Source organism: Anneissia japonica, unplaced genomic scaffold (assembly GCF_011630105.1).
Source record: "Anneissia japonica isolate Jap-2015-1 unplaced genomic scaffold, ASM1163010v1 scaffold288174_len123020_cov194, whole genome shotgun sequence".
Lineage (NCBI taxonomy): Eukaryota > Metazoa > Echinodermata > Crinoidea > Comatulida > Comatulidae > Anneissia > Anneissia japonica.
The window spans coordinates 60,519-75,655 of NW_022736921.1; the positions used below are offsets into that span (position 1 = coordinate 60,519).

Sequence of the window (15,137 nt, forward strand, 5' to 3'; positions counted from 1 at the left end):
TATTATCAAGGATTTCAGTTCTAGAAGATTACCAGTTTCTTTATTAAGGAAATATGAAAAGATTACTCTTCGTTTGAACAAAGCCGAATTGGATTTTAATTTTTTACATAGATACAAAAAGTATCACAGAACATTTATTGTATTTCAATGGCAGCAGCTAATTTGTATATTTATGCAAATTATACAGTATACATATAATTATTACACGGATACGCCCACAATATTCTCCAACCCTGTAAACATGGGTCTAGACATTATATTTTTAATAATTGGATGCTTAGATACAGAGTTATTGCCAAAAATTGATTATTAATGACGAAATAAAATATTCTATAGATATGGCGTTCAGTTCTTTAGTGTTGGTTTCTTGTCTGTGTTTTGTATAGTTTGATTTGTATTCAATTACATCATTGTATGGTGATTGATTATAATATGGCTGGTCATTGTGCAATATACACGTTCTCCAAATAATACACAGATAGATTAATGTTAATTCCTTAGGTCTTTGATATATTGGTTTCTCCTGTTTTGCAACATTTTCACGTCGCTTTGTTTGATACAATGACTTGACGCAAAGTGACTTCTCATCAATAGAACAGAAACGCATCAATTTAAATTTTGCTCGGAGGTACCATCGCAAATGAAATGAGTATGTTTCTTATCTATGAAACGTTAAATGGGCAAATGTAAAAGTGCAGGGGAAAATCACGATACAGCGAAATTCTAAAGTGCTACTTAAACATATTTATATTACCTCAGTGTTGCACTGCAATCTACATTTTGCACTTTTTTGCACTGTAATTTAAGTTTTGCCCATTTAGCGCTCCATACCGGTACATATTCTACAGCGTCACTATTATGATGATGATGTTGTTGTTGATGATGATGATGATGATGATGTTGTTGATGATGATGATGATGATGATGATGAAGGTGAAGATGAAGATGAAAATGAAGATGAAGATGAACATAAAGATCGATGATAATGTAATGATAATATTTATAATGATGAGAAGGTGGAGAATGATATGGGTGATTTGTATAATAATGACAGTGGTGTTGATGGTGATATACGGTTGCTAAGGGCTAATGATGATGAACCTATTTTGAAGGCGATGGTGATAATGGTGGTGGTAATGATGATGATAATTATATCCATAATTATAACATTGGCGCTATAGTTTCCACAGAAGCCCATATTTCCCAAGCACCATTTGCGTAGGCCTATATTATAAAAGTATTCATTACCTAATACATTAGTACTTATATTACTATATCGATTAATTGAATAGGGAATTGGTTTATTACTATATAAATTTCAATTGCATGGTGTGAAAACGAAACACGTTTCACTCGTAAAAAAAATGTGTGTTGTCCCGTTAAAGAGTTCTGTTCCTCTTTTCAATTAAACTGATAATTAAAAACGCTATCAGCGCCACTTCGATATTATTGAAATTAAATTTATATTCCATTGTTTAAAAAATAAATAAGTATATCTTTAAAAGTAAATTAATCTGATATATATATACATATATATATATACACATATATATATATATACATATATACACATCTAGATGTGTATAAGAGAATAGGCCTAGGCCTATATATATAAGCTTGTAATATGCCTATTTAAAAAAATGTTAATGTCTTTAAATAATGCTTATGTCTCCTTGTAAGTTATTTTGAATATTTGATTTTCTCTTATTTTAAAATTTGTATTGTTAAACCTGTAATTTATTTTTTTTTATCAGATACATAGGCCCTAACTATTTTGAGGTACAATATATTTAAAAAATGTGTTAAATAATCTAAACTAATAAAATAATTATGATGCAATAAACTTATAATTAAAGACAAAATTTATTCTTGTAATCTTATATTTGGCTGTTTTAAAAAAAGTTAATTTCATTTCGATGTTCATGCTATTTTTTTGTAAATTACGAAATTTTAGTGTAAAATTTACCTTTTAATAGTATTGTTAAGTTTTAAGTTTTCTAAATGTTTCGCAATGTGTCTTTTGTATGACTTTTACCTTGCAATTGTTTTAATGAACATTGACCAAGGTTTTTCGGACATGTACTCCTTCAATTCTTTTCTGAATAAAGTGATTATCGGAAAGTGTGGGTATGTGTTTCTGGATGCAGTGGCGCATCTAGGGGAGGGCGCAGGGGCACTCCTCCCCACAAATTACTCGCCCCCCCCCCCGGCCCTGTCGCCCCCAGAAATCACGGTCAATTACTAGTAGTTAAAAATCACCTAAATCTAAAATCACCATATTTTGCTTCATTAAAATGATGATAAATAAAATAAATAAGTAATGAACTCAATGATGTATCATGCATAACGTACCTACTAATCACAGCAAATACTATTAATCCATGCGGCGTAATAATTGACGAGAATTACTTTACAAGCAATTCGCTAATGAGAATGAATTGTGGAAATATATCACAACTAAAACACCTAATTTGGTTGCATGTACACGCATCTATATGGATAATGATGTACTAGAGATGCATGCATGTAGATGTTAGCATAGGAATAGCCGAATTCGATAGGAACTTCTTGTAGGAAGTGAAATACGATGATGATAATGATGCTCCTTATCAATAATATTGATGATGATAATGATGATGATGACTACAACAAAGATGATGAGGGTGATGATGAGAATGATGGTGGTGGTGATGATGAAGACGACGGTGATGATAATAATGATGATGATAATGATGATGATGATCATCATCATCATCATGTTGATCATGATGAATGATGACGACTATGACGAAGAAGGTGATGATGATGGTGATGTTGATGGTGATTGCGGTGGTCAACGGCGGTGGTGATGATGAATACGCACGATGGTGATGAAGATGGTAATGCTTTAGATATTATGATAGCAATTGAAGGGTGAGCATGCCAACAGTTAAAACGAATGTGTCGAGTCAATGGTTTCCCCTGAAGCTAGCTAACCGAGAACGGTTGACTTTGAGCGCGAATAGCCGCCTCAGTGTATTTTTCATCTAAATTGGTTTTTTTTTTTTATCTCTCGGCAATTGTACTGATATTTGAAAAGTTGAACTTTAAACGTACTTTGAATAATGATTACAAGAGTCTTATGTGCTTTTAATGCCTTACGATTTATCATTTCATAAAACTCGGCTTTTTTGACAGTGTACGCTTCAGTGGTTAATTATCATGATCTGTACTACTGTTCTGATTGCCTTTATGTATTTTGTTGCACTTTAGTTCAAGATTTTATGAGGTTCAGTGAATAGGCCTACGGGCGTTAACTCTAACGCATTAATTCGAAGTATTTTTTTATAGTCGTTTGTAATAACGACGATCAGTAACAATCACCAAAAGCTATCAGCAAACGTGTAATTATTGTGACACAGAAATTTACAGATCAATTGAATTGTTATTTATCGATTTTTCATGATGCAATGTTAATGACCAAATATTATTTTTGTTTAAGTGTTCTTTCTATTGGATGGATGTAGCATGAATAGACTAACGACATAGTTTAGCAAAACCCTTAATATGGGTTGGCTCTAGTGTTAAAAGATATATTGCCCCTCGTTTCACGGAAAAATGTGTCCCCTGTATAACCGGGGTGTCCCAAATGAGGTGACGTTCTACTGTATCTGCGTGTAATAACGACGGTCATCCTGTGCCTGTGTATCATTAAAACAACTGACTTTCTAAATTATATATTGTCAATTAAAGTTGGTAATGCACCATATTCTCCCAGAAATCATAAGCATGGACTGTACTGCTTTGAAGAAGTCACCAGGTCAGGCCTACATAATAGGCCTAGGTTATTTTTGAGTTGATTAATCGATATATATATAGACTATTGTTAATATACCTGTAATTCTTGTTTAATTTTCGCCCAACATAGCGACTGACTCAGCAATGCAATTAATTACCGTACTTTCACGAGAACAAAATACTGGTGCTATACAGAATTTGTTGTTGAACTCTATTAGTAGCTTCCCATAGTATTATTATTATCATCATCGTCTGATTAGCGATAGCCTGAGCACGTGATGAATTTTACTATATAAAAGTGTCATTTCCGGCCATCTTGAGGTACTATTTCCAACCTCATCCCCAGCCATGGCGGGGCTCATGTGGGTGTGGACTCGACCTCCCCCACGCGCCCACCTTTTCGAAAACAAATCTGCGCCCTTGCATCGTCCTCATCATTAGAAATGTTATTATTATTATTGGCATTGTTTTCATCTTTCACACACTGATGGCCTGCTTGAATTATGACAGTGAATGTGAAATTAAACTTAAGGTTGGTTAGACATAATACATTACTGTAGAGACCTGTGTTTGTACAACTGAGTGGGAAATAATGTATGTGCCTGTTGGGAGCGAAGGCAGGTTTCAATCTCCATGTGCTAACGGCTATTGTAATCTATCTTTTCGATCATTTCGAAATAACATGATTTTATTTTTATGCTTTCTAATCTTCATCATCATCATCATCATCATCATCATCATCATCATCATCATCATCATCATCATCATTATCATTATCATCATCATCATCATCATCATCATCATTATCATCATCATCATCATCATCATCATTACCATTACTATTATTATTTATGCCTATCATTATTATTATTATTATGATTATTATTATTATGATTATTATTATTATTATTATATAGAATATAAGATATTAGAATAAAAGATATTCTTAAATAACTCCAAGAAACGCAAAAACAATAATTAAGGAAATTCCAGAAACTGCTCTCGTTACCAGCTACACAATTTGGAATGCTAGGTTTAACCCTGCATGGGAAAAATTACATTAATGTAATAGTTCTTGGATGGCTCTAATCTATCTATCTGTACGTTCGCCCTTTAATCTGAATCTCATAAATGTTTTTTTTTCTTTTGATGTTTCGTTTTAATGTGTATTTGTTGTCTTCCTGCATTGGTCTGTATCTACAGACCTTGACCTGGTCTTCTTTTTTACTTGAGATTGAATGAAGATTATCATTATCATCATCATCATCATCATCATCATCATCATCATCATCATCATCATCATCATCATCATTATTATTATTTTTATTGTTGATTTAGAGTACGTAGGCGAAATAACAATAGCAACAAGCAATTTAAGAACCCCAAAGCTGCTCTTGTCAATTGGCATGTATAAAAATAATATCATGTTATTTAGAAAATCTAAATATAATTTACAATGGCCGTTGATTAATTGAAACTGGCCTATGCTCTTCGGTGAATGAGGCAACTACATTATTTCCCACTCAGATGTACAAACACAGGCCTACTTAAAATGTATTATGTCCAATTAGTCTTAAATTTCACTTCACATTCACTGCATAATAGAAGTGTCACCAATGTTCATGATCGCGACCTATCTTTTTGTTGACACTTTAGTGTGTGTAAAGCTAACTGAAAAAATAATGAATCTACAATATTTAAATCGCTACTTTGAATATTCAAGTAAATTGGCTTAAAAATTGAAAGATCGAACAAATACAGTATACTGTATGTTTCATACTGGATGCAACCGTTCCATTGCAGTAAGAAGCGGCCCCTACTGAATTAAATTGGATGGTAAATCAATGTTGAGATTTTGTAGTAAAACGTGGTAGGACGCCCCCTAGAAAAAAGACGAAGCAAAACCTTTGTCACGTGATGCGCGGCAGATTTTAAAAATACAGATTGGATGGAAGCATTTCTTCCGAAATGTTTAGACTATTATTAAAGTAATAGTTTTCAACCAATCGTTTCACAGTATTCTCTCTGTGTTTGTAAGTATGATAATATTTCTTATTAGTAAGACAGCACCCCAATATGTCTAGGCCTGGGGTCTAGGCCTACCTACCTAGGCCTAGGCCTAGCCTAGCATATCCCAGGCCTAACCTAGGCCTAGAGAGGATGGCCTAGGGTAGGCCTCTCTAGCTAGGCTAGGCCTAGGCTGTAATCTTTCGTCTTATTCTCACTCACTCACTGGTGTCATTCAGCAGCTGCCAGAGGCTAGGGCCTAGCCTAGTCAGGCATAGGCCGTAGGTGTACGACCTGTTGTAAAGAAAGGCCTAAACAAACTGCTGTCTGGCCTGGTCTAGGTCTACAGTCTAGTAGAGGCTACTGTGTAGGCTAGGCCTATGTCTACGAACGATCCCAGTAACCTGGCCATACTGGGCCTAGGCTATTTTATTAGTCTACTGTGTAGGCTATGTCTACGAACGATCCCAGTTAAACCTGGCCATACTGGGCCTAGGCCTTACTAGGCTATTATAGTCTGTTGAATCATGAAACTCGTTATCGATCCTGCTTTACCTGCCTGGCTTGTTGGTGGTGGTGGTGGAAGTGGACTGGCTTGAAAGTAAAATCACCGTGGCCATGTCACGGGTAGCAGGTCAAGACATCATTATTATTGCCATTTTGGTTTAATGACATTAAACCAAAATGGCAATAACCAAAACGGCAATGATAAGTACCAAATCTGCAACAGACCAAAACGACAAAGAAGCAAAATCAATGCCATGAGCAAGCACCGCGAAGTGCGGGCCGCAGTTTATAATTTTGCGAATCATATTGAAATTGGCCCGATTGTGACTATACATACAGCAGGCAAATGAAATATTGGGCTCTTCTTCCCGCTTTTAATGTTTAATCACGTTTTTTTTTATCCATGGTAAATTGTTTAGAAGCATAATTTTTTCTGTATTTTTAAAGTTTTATTTATTTGAATGTTTATTTGTGTTTCCCCCATCCTTTTGTTATTGAATTTGCAGGCTTATGTTGTTTTATTTATTAATTGTTTTTTTTTTTATGTTTTTACTTTTATGACAAAAATAGTTTTTGCCTAATATTGAATCTGTATGTTATGTATTAAAACTATATTATTATTATTATTATTATTATATTTATTATTATTATTATTATTATTATTATTATTATCATTATTATTATTATTATTATTATTATTATTGGTTTTTTGCGTTGTTTTACTTCTATGACATAAATGGTTTTAGCCTTATTTTGTCTTAATATATATTTTAAATTTTTAACGTATTTAAACATTTTTATGTTTAAAATTGAATTTATGTAGGACCACATTGGAAATAGGTTTTACTTCTTAAAGAAAACTTTCATAAGCCATTCGTGCATTATCTTTTATGGTTATATTTTTTTATCCTGCCTTGTGTGAATTTTATATGTTTTGTGCAATATTTTGATGATGTGAAATTAACTGAACTGATGACATACCAAAATAAATCAGAATCAGAATTCTAGAAGACTTTTAAGCTTATTGCTGTTATAGTTTATTGCTGTTGCGGTCCATTGCCGTTTTGGTCGTTGCCGTTTTGACTTTAAATTGCTGTTTTGGTTTACACTGTATTGCCGTTTTGACTAGAAAGCGTGTCGCGTTGTCACTCACACACACACACGCAAACATAAAATAAAAGCTGGGCATAGGCCTATACTAGGATAGGCCACAGATTCTAATTATAATTGGGCCTGTGTCCGTGCAGCGAATACAGTACAGTAATATCCCACGCGCAAAATGTGTATACTTTCCGTCTCAATACAGCAGTATACCAACAGCAGTAGGCGTAGGCCCTAGTTACGATTCTGCGCATATATTTTTCTGGTGATTGCCTGCGCAAATTTGAGTTGGATTTTGTTGAATCCCAAGTGCAATGCGGTAGAAACCCGGCCTAATTTAACATTGTATAGTACTGAACTGTATAATTGGCTAACTAGGCCTCCAACAGCAGCAGAGTTGACCCTCTGTTCCATGCCTTTTTCTCATAACCAAGACTACTCCACTCCCAACACTCATGAAGAGACTAGGTTTATGAAGCTTCATTTCCACCCTGTAAGTGGTGAGTGTTCTGTACTTGCTGTTCGATGTGAAGGAAAGTAAAAAAATAATAATAATTCATTTGACATGTGCTTTTAAATATTTCTTGAATGTCCTATTGTTTTTTTGTGATTTTGATGTTCATTTTTTAGATGTTCATTTTTTAGATGTTTATTCTTTGACAAATATTGTAATTAATATTGAATCTTTCATTTTGGTTGCAATAAGCTTTAATTGTATTGCTTAAAAAATAGGTTTGGTTTTTGGTTGATGTGGTGAGAGAGGTGCATTATTGTATATTATATGATAAACTTTGTTTGGGTGTTGTACCCCCATCCACACAAGATGCTAATAGAGGGTTGTCTATTTGATAAAAAAAAAATAAAAAAAAACATTTTTTTAATTATTTGATATAATACATTTTTGTTTGTCATTTCTTTTTGCTACCAAAATCTGGGAGAACTCCACGACCATACAGTATGTTAATACTGTTTACAGTTTTGAGCAATATTTAGATGGTTCTTTGGCAAATATTGCAATATCCAATGTTTCTTTTTGATTGCAATAATGATTATTTGTAATTGCTTCTAAAATAGGTTTAGTTTTTGGTTGATATGGTCGAGAGGTGTACTGTCGGGCTTTTCATATATTTTTATAACATTTTCTATTGTGTGCAATATTTATTTATCTGTTTTTTCATTTGGAGCAGCTGACTCTCAACCCTCTAGATACCGTCTTCGACTGTAGTCGAAATTTACCTCAAACCGAGAATTCCCATTTTCGACTGCAATCGAAATTTAGTGACTAAAAAATAGGTGGTTTTCAAATCGCTCTTCTGTTTTTATTTTAGCTCCAATACGTCAGAAATTTTGAACACGCATGCGTGAAGCTTTCTTCTTTCGAAATCTGTGAAGAACTCACATGCGCTTACAGTATATAAAAATATTTAGAAATATCAATTTGAAATCGTTATTAATTTCGAAAATTTTCTGAAATGGCCGCACAAGATGTGTACACAGTTGAGCAAGCGATTGACCTGATTTTTGATTCGGACAGCGATGAAAGTGAGTTTTTAGATGTGCGAGACTTAGACATGCCTGATAGCGATGATGACGGTGGGGCTTCAAGCAGTCCTGACGGCGGAGATGTTCTTGATGAAGATGAGCCTAGGCCTAGAAATGTGAGGGTGGTCGTTGCTTTTGAATGGAAAGATCGTGCTTATAGTTATGGATGGTTGGGTAAATAAATTATATAACTGTGTGGAATAGGAATGTTTTATATTTGTTTTTATTTTTTTTTTTGCTATAATTTATTTATTTATTTATTTTTTTTTGGTTTTTGCTGACGATTTTTGTATGTAGCATTTTTCTGTCATTTCTATTATATTATATATATTATATTACATTATATTATGAATAAAAAATCCTAAAAATATAAATTATACATCAAATGAAAGCTTATTCTATAAGCTTTCTTTGTTTTTAGAAACATTTTTCTGTATAATTTACAGAAATTTCCCAAAAATCCACCAGAACCACGTATACTCAAAAAGTGCAAAAAACCTAGTTACACTGCAAAAGAATCCGGTATTCAAGGGTTTGCACTACAGAAGAATCCGGCATCCAGAGGGTTAAGAGTTTCATTAATTTATTTGCTTTAGCTGTCCCTGACCATTGTTCTGTTGTATCTTGTTGTTATTGTGCTTTTTTAAATGTTCCTATGGTTAAATAAATAAATGGGGGGAAAAAATAAATGAAATGAATCCTGTTATGTGTTGGATGGGTTTCTTCATTAATTTTCGACCTTTCTGTAGTGTCAACAAGTGACCAATCAGAACAGGGCCAGGAATGCTTGTCTGACCATGAACACTTACTGTAGGACAAAGATATCTACATGGGCGTGGCTTAGCGAAATGGTCTCATTGTATTGGTTGGTTGTATTTCTGAGAAACACAAAGTAAACATTTGATATACCTGTATGATATGATTAAGCCTACTCATTCCTATCGGCTATACAGTACAGAGTACAAAGATTTTCTGAAGTCACGTATTTATTGCCTTGTCCTTCAATATATCTTTTATTGCAGTTTTATTATGGTACATAATGGCATATTTTCATTCTTTTGCACATTTTTACTGAACAGTTATTATTACTTGTGTACTGAGTACTTTTTCCTATTATTTTAAAAGTTATTTTATTTAAAAAATGTGTATATATTCTAAACACTTTTTATGGAACTTTTATTGTTACAGTATTGAATTATGTTGGCCTAATATTCTCACATTTACAGTACTGTATGTAGTGCAGATAAGTAAATTCAAGCTTACCTTTCCATTCATACTTGAAATTCCTGATCCAGAAAGCTCAAAATGCTGATGTCATAATTACCAGAAAGTGAGTGTTGTGGGGGTCAGCATTTACTGTACTGTAATTGTGAGCTTACTGTACACACCGCATGAAAACCCTCAGAATTATCTGTTTATAAAAATAATATACAGAAGGTAGGGCCACTCAAAATGCTTTGCTATTTAAAAACTCACGATGCAAAAAGTATGTAGTAAATCAATCAAAGCTCTATCTGCTGTACATTAAAAATTTAGATTTAGTATGAAATAAATCTCTTGTCATATCGCAGTAAAAAAGTCATCATATAAATGTTAACACCTGATTTGATTTTGTTTCAGAAAAATGGCCAACTCAAATATATCACTGACTTCACTGCAGCAACGAATTACGCAACTGAAAGCACATAGCACTGCAAATCTAACAGCAGAAATGACAGATTGTAAGCTATACAATATACAATTTGAAATGTTGATTCATGTTTAGTGTCAATGACCAGGCAGAAAATCTGTTCAAACATGTTATTAGATGTATTTCTATTTGTTTGGTATAATTAAAAAGTAATGCTGATAAATTATAATTGAATAACAATGAAATGATAAATTTATGAAAAATATAACCTAAAGGCAAAGTGGGTTCTCTAAGTACAAAAGCAACTAAAAAAGTTGGCAGTGTGGGCTTCAGCATTTGCCCATTGAGGTGGTTCTGATACTGTAAAGGCCGCACCCACCTTAGTTCCACCATTGTTTGGGCTGTGGTAATAATAGGTTATATCACTTCAAAAATGCCACTGTGAGGCCAAATTTTTTCTCCAGCCTAGAAAATTGTTCTGTCTCCACCTTTTTTAGCACAATTCCCTGACAACTGGGTCAATAGTTGTGTTTAAAAATCATTTAATATTTAGAGGAGAGAACCACCAAAACAACAAAGAAAGGCTAACAGAAAGAAAAATACTTAAGCAGAGAATATTTTTTTTAATGATTTAAAAAAAAAAATTCTAGACACCAGTGATAGGGATTGGCTCGCTAAGATCTTGGAAGATGGGAACCAACCAGAAGATTGGTTGGAGTACCTCAAAGCAATTGAGAAACGAGGAAACAATGATGCATCAAGTTTGAACATCATGTATAACAAAGCCATTCATGATATTCCTGTGCACAAACACAAGAAGAACGATAATTACGCAACGATCCTGATCAACTCAGCAAGGTTACGAGCGTAAGTTTCAAAAACCAATTTGACTGGCCTCCTCACCCCCCCCCCCCAACACCCCCACACCACCAGGCCTCCTCACCCCCCCCCCCCAACACACACACACAACCAGCGAAGTTAACAGTAAAATTCAGTATTTGAATTGATGGTTTTGTACAGTGTCTAAGGTCCTGTCCAGACTATCAAATTTTATTTGACAAAAACATGTGACATGCCTAAATATGGTCATGATGACATCACAACATGACCATATATAGTCAAATAATGACCATGTATGGGCATACAACAGTTTTTTGTCAAAGAAAATGTGATATTGTGGACAGAGTTTAAGCTATTACCTTTTAATTTATAATTCGAGCAAGAATATATTTCCTTGCAAAACGAATACATATTAATAGGTATTGTTGATACATTCTTTGCATCAACGTAAACTATTTAATTGGCTAACAGTCATTTTTAAATTGTTTTGTTATAAAATGTCAGTAAATCATACAGTGGATCTATAATTATATGTCACATTTGTATTGTACTTGTCAAATTAATAATTTATACACTAGCAAACAATTAACTCATCATCCCCATTGGGAATTATTGGAAAGTTGAGTCTAATTGAAAAAGAAATAATTGCCTGTATTTCCCAACAAATATTTGTATTACACCATTCAATTTCAATAATTTATCATTTTATTAACATAAACTATCTCAGGACTTTGGAAACATTTGGAGCAGGAGAATATAAAATATGTCTGTAGTCTACAATTTTTTTATTTTAGCTGTCAAAATAGAATCAGCGATGTCTACTTCGCCCTGTGTCCATTGGCCTGCGTCATTTAAATTTAGTAAAATTAAACAAATTATTGGAAAGATGAGTATAATTGCCGACAGTTCCAAACAAATATTTGTATTACACCATTCAGTTTCAATAATTTATTGTTCCATTAACATGAACTATTTTAGAACTTTGGAAACATTTGGAGGAGAATATAAAATATGGCTGTACTGTAGTCTTAAATTTGTTTATTTTAGCTGTCAAAATTGAAGTGGCGATGTCTACTTCGCCCTGTATCCATTTGCCTGCCTCAATTAAATTTGGTAAAATTTGATGAGCTCAAATGGTACGCAAGTGCACACATTTTCTAACATTTACAGAACTGAGTTTATTGCTATGTTTGTCACAACACTGTCTCTGGAATTCAAGAAGTTGTAAGGGCCATTGTTAGTAGTAAATGGTGTCCCAATAAGTGCACAGTGCAGTACTGCCTCTATTTGGCTAAAGCAACTTGTAAATTAATAAAATTTGAAACATTTGAAATTCTTAGTAACACTAAGATATTTTATAGGAATTACCTTTCAATTGAAATGACAAAATGCTTTCGTTGTCAATTAAAAGGTGCATATATATTTCGTTTCTTTTTTTCCTAGACCATTAAATTGACTTGTATTGTAATCAATTTAAGAATTTTGTCAGCTAGAAGGTGTGTAAATCAAGAGAAAAGGGGTTGTTTTGATCTGTCTCTCCTTAGAAACTAATAAGTTAATTAAATCCTTCTAAATTCAATGTTTTTATTAGATTTTATTGCGTTTTTTTCCCTTATAGATTTCTGTCTTTTTTGAAAGGCATGCTTCTGAAGGGAAAAAAAATGTTGATATGTTGTACAACTGATTTTTTTTAAGACACAAAAGGTGTTGGACATAAACATTGGAAGCGGTTTATGTGATACAGATTTTGGAATATTTAAAACTTGGGAAAAAAGTGGGAAAATGGTAAATACGCTAACAAATCTGTATACTGTATATCAAACCGTTTCCAAGTCTTTTTGTTTAAACAACTCTTTTTGTGTCTTGGAAAAAGCAGTTGTATACTACAACATATCAACATCTATTTTGTCCTTCGTAGCCTGGCTTTGAAGAAGATTCAATTTATATTTTCTGCACATGCAAACTCAATGATTGATTATTTGTTGTTATCAGGAGTCAAGATGTGGATGAAGCGAGGACATTATTTAAATTCGCGAGGGCTAACGTCAGATTCCTGGCCAGAATTCATGTGGCTGCTGCACAGCTGGAACATGACATTGGTTCGTCATTATACATTTTATTTACAATAAGTATCAATGGTTTTATGATATATTATTTCTAAATTTGAAATGATATCCTTGAAAAAATGGTAATCAGCAATGTTTATGACTGTGACATGCTTAGCTCCCTACTGGTTAAATGCATGCATAGAGGTATCCTATTACATGCCTGCTAAATATATATGCTTGCCATTCTACCTTTATAATACGCCTACTGGTATATTTATTCATAGAATTATTGATATCTTCTTATGTTCTTATATTTATAGCCATATGTCTGCTGATAAGCCTTCATAAAAACAATTTAGATAGGAAAAACATTTTCTTTAAGTTACAGTTAGTAAAAATGTCAATTATCTTTTCTACTTGTTGTTTGATATATTTCTTAGAAAGATTTGTATATCAAATACATCCATAAAAAATGTCAACAAATTATGATTGTATATTAGTACTGCCTTTTTCGCTAAAATTCTATATTGTATATGGTAGTGAACAATTTTTAAAAAATGTCCATCAATTATTAAATTGAACAATACTATTTGAGCTGATGGATGTGCTTTCGTTTGTTGGGTGTCCAGGGCTGGGCCCCACCTGTTCCTTACTAGAGACAACATCGTTGTCTTTTGCAGTGCGTGGTAGCACAGCCAATGGCTTATTCTGAGGTGGAAGTTCCCGGAGCCTGTATTGGACACTTACAGTATACCGATAGTGCACATTCGGAACTGTTATTAGTTTAAGTATTTCAAGTCAAATTTGTTGTAAAGCACATTGAGGCTTTTTATGAATTGTTGTTGTTGTTGCTGTTGTTGTTGCTATTGTTGTTGTTTATTATTATTATTTTCAAAATCTTTGCATTTTTAAGCTGGCTGGGCAGACATTTTATGGAATTTATATTAGAAGTCTCTAAATCACCAAAAACTAAAATGTCTGACATAAATAAAATCTGTCTTGTTAAAAATTATTTGATCCTCTTTTTTATGAGCAATTATAACCTTTAGTTGAATTTTGAAAACTTATTCAGGTTTTAACATTGGACAATACCTGTTTTTTATATTTTGATTTATATATAGTATAGTATAAAAGAAAATGATATATGATTAAATTTTATAGGTAATATATCAAAGTCGATGAGTGTGTTACGCAAGGGTATTGAGGTTGGTGCCTGGCCAAGTGAACTGCTGCATACTGCACTGGATCGACTGAAAGCCGGTGAGAAGGTACTGAACCCCGAAGACAATGGCCTTATCGTCTCAGGGATGTCAACGACAAAGGAACATGAACAAAAGACAACAGCAACATCACAAGTGTAAGCTAATTATTCAAATATATTCATAGAGATGAATGATTGATTATGAGTGATTAACTTAGATACAAACGCTGCGTTGGTCAGGAAAAGGCTCTCCTGTAGTTTTCATGGTGGTTGCAAATTATTATTATTATTGTATATTTTGGTAACTTACGATCAGACCTGGAATAAAATGTTTTTGTGCAATTTTTTTTTTATACCAATAAAAATGGCTCCAGCACCAACTGTTATGTGTACCCTATATAAAGCCCAACAGTGGAAATCTTTCTCTCCAAAAAAATTGCCCAGTGAAGTGCGTGACAAAAAAAGAAAATTAATTCATCTCTTC

General features: G+C 33.3%; 1 protein-coding gene across 4 annotated transcripts in view; it reads left to right on the forward strand.

Moving 5' to 3' along the window:
* The first annotated feature begins 5,656 nt into the window (after positions 1 to 5,656).
* The window catches only part of LOC117116946 (dual specificity protein kinase Ttk-like), a 25,570-nt gene continuing 16,089 nt past the window's right edge, over positions 5,657 to 15,137 (forward strand). For 2 of the 4 annotated variants that reach the window (XM_033261081.1, XM_033261082.1), the window contains exons 1-5: positions 5,657 to 5,810; positions 10,555 to 10,655; positions 11,215 to 11,431; positions 13,397 to 13,503; positions 14,614 to 14,809. In XM_033261081.1, the coding sequence (XP_033116972.1) occupies positions 10,559 to 10,655; positions 11,215 to 11,431; positions 13,397 to 13,503; positions 14,614 to 14,809 (617 nt within the window). In that variant the 5' untranslated portion in view covers positions 5,657 to 5,810; positions 10,555 to 10,558. Of the gene's footprint in view, positions 5,811 to 10,554; positions 10,656 to 11,214; positions 11,432 to 13,396; positions 13,504 to 14,613; positions 14,810 to 15,137 lie in introns of those variants that run through there. The other 2 variants (XM_033261084.1, XM_033261085.1) reach the window with 1 other exon arrangement.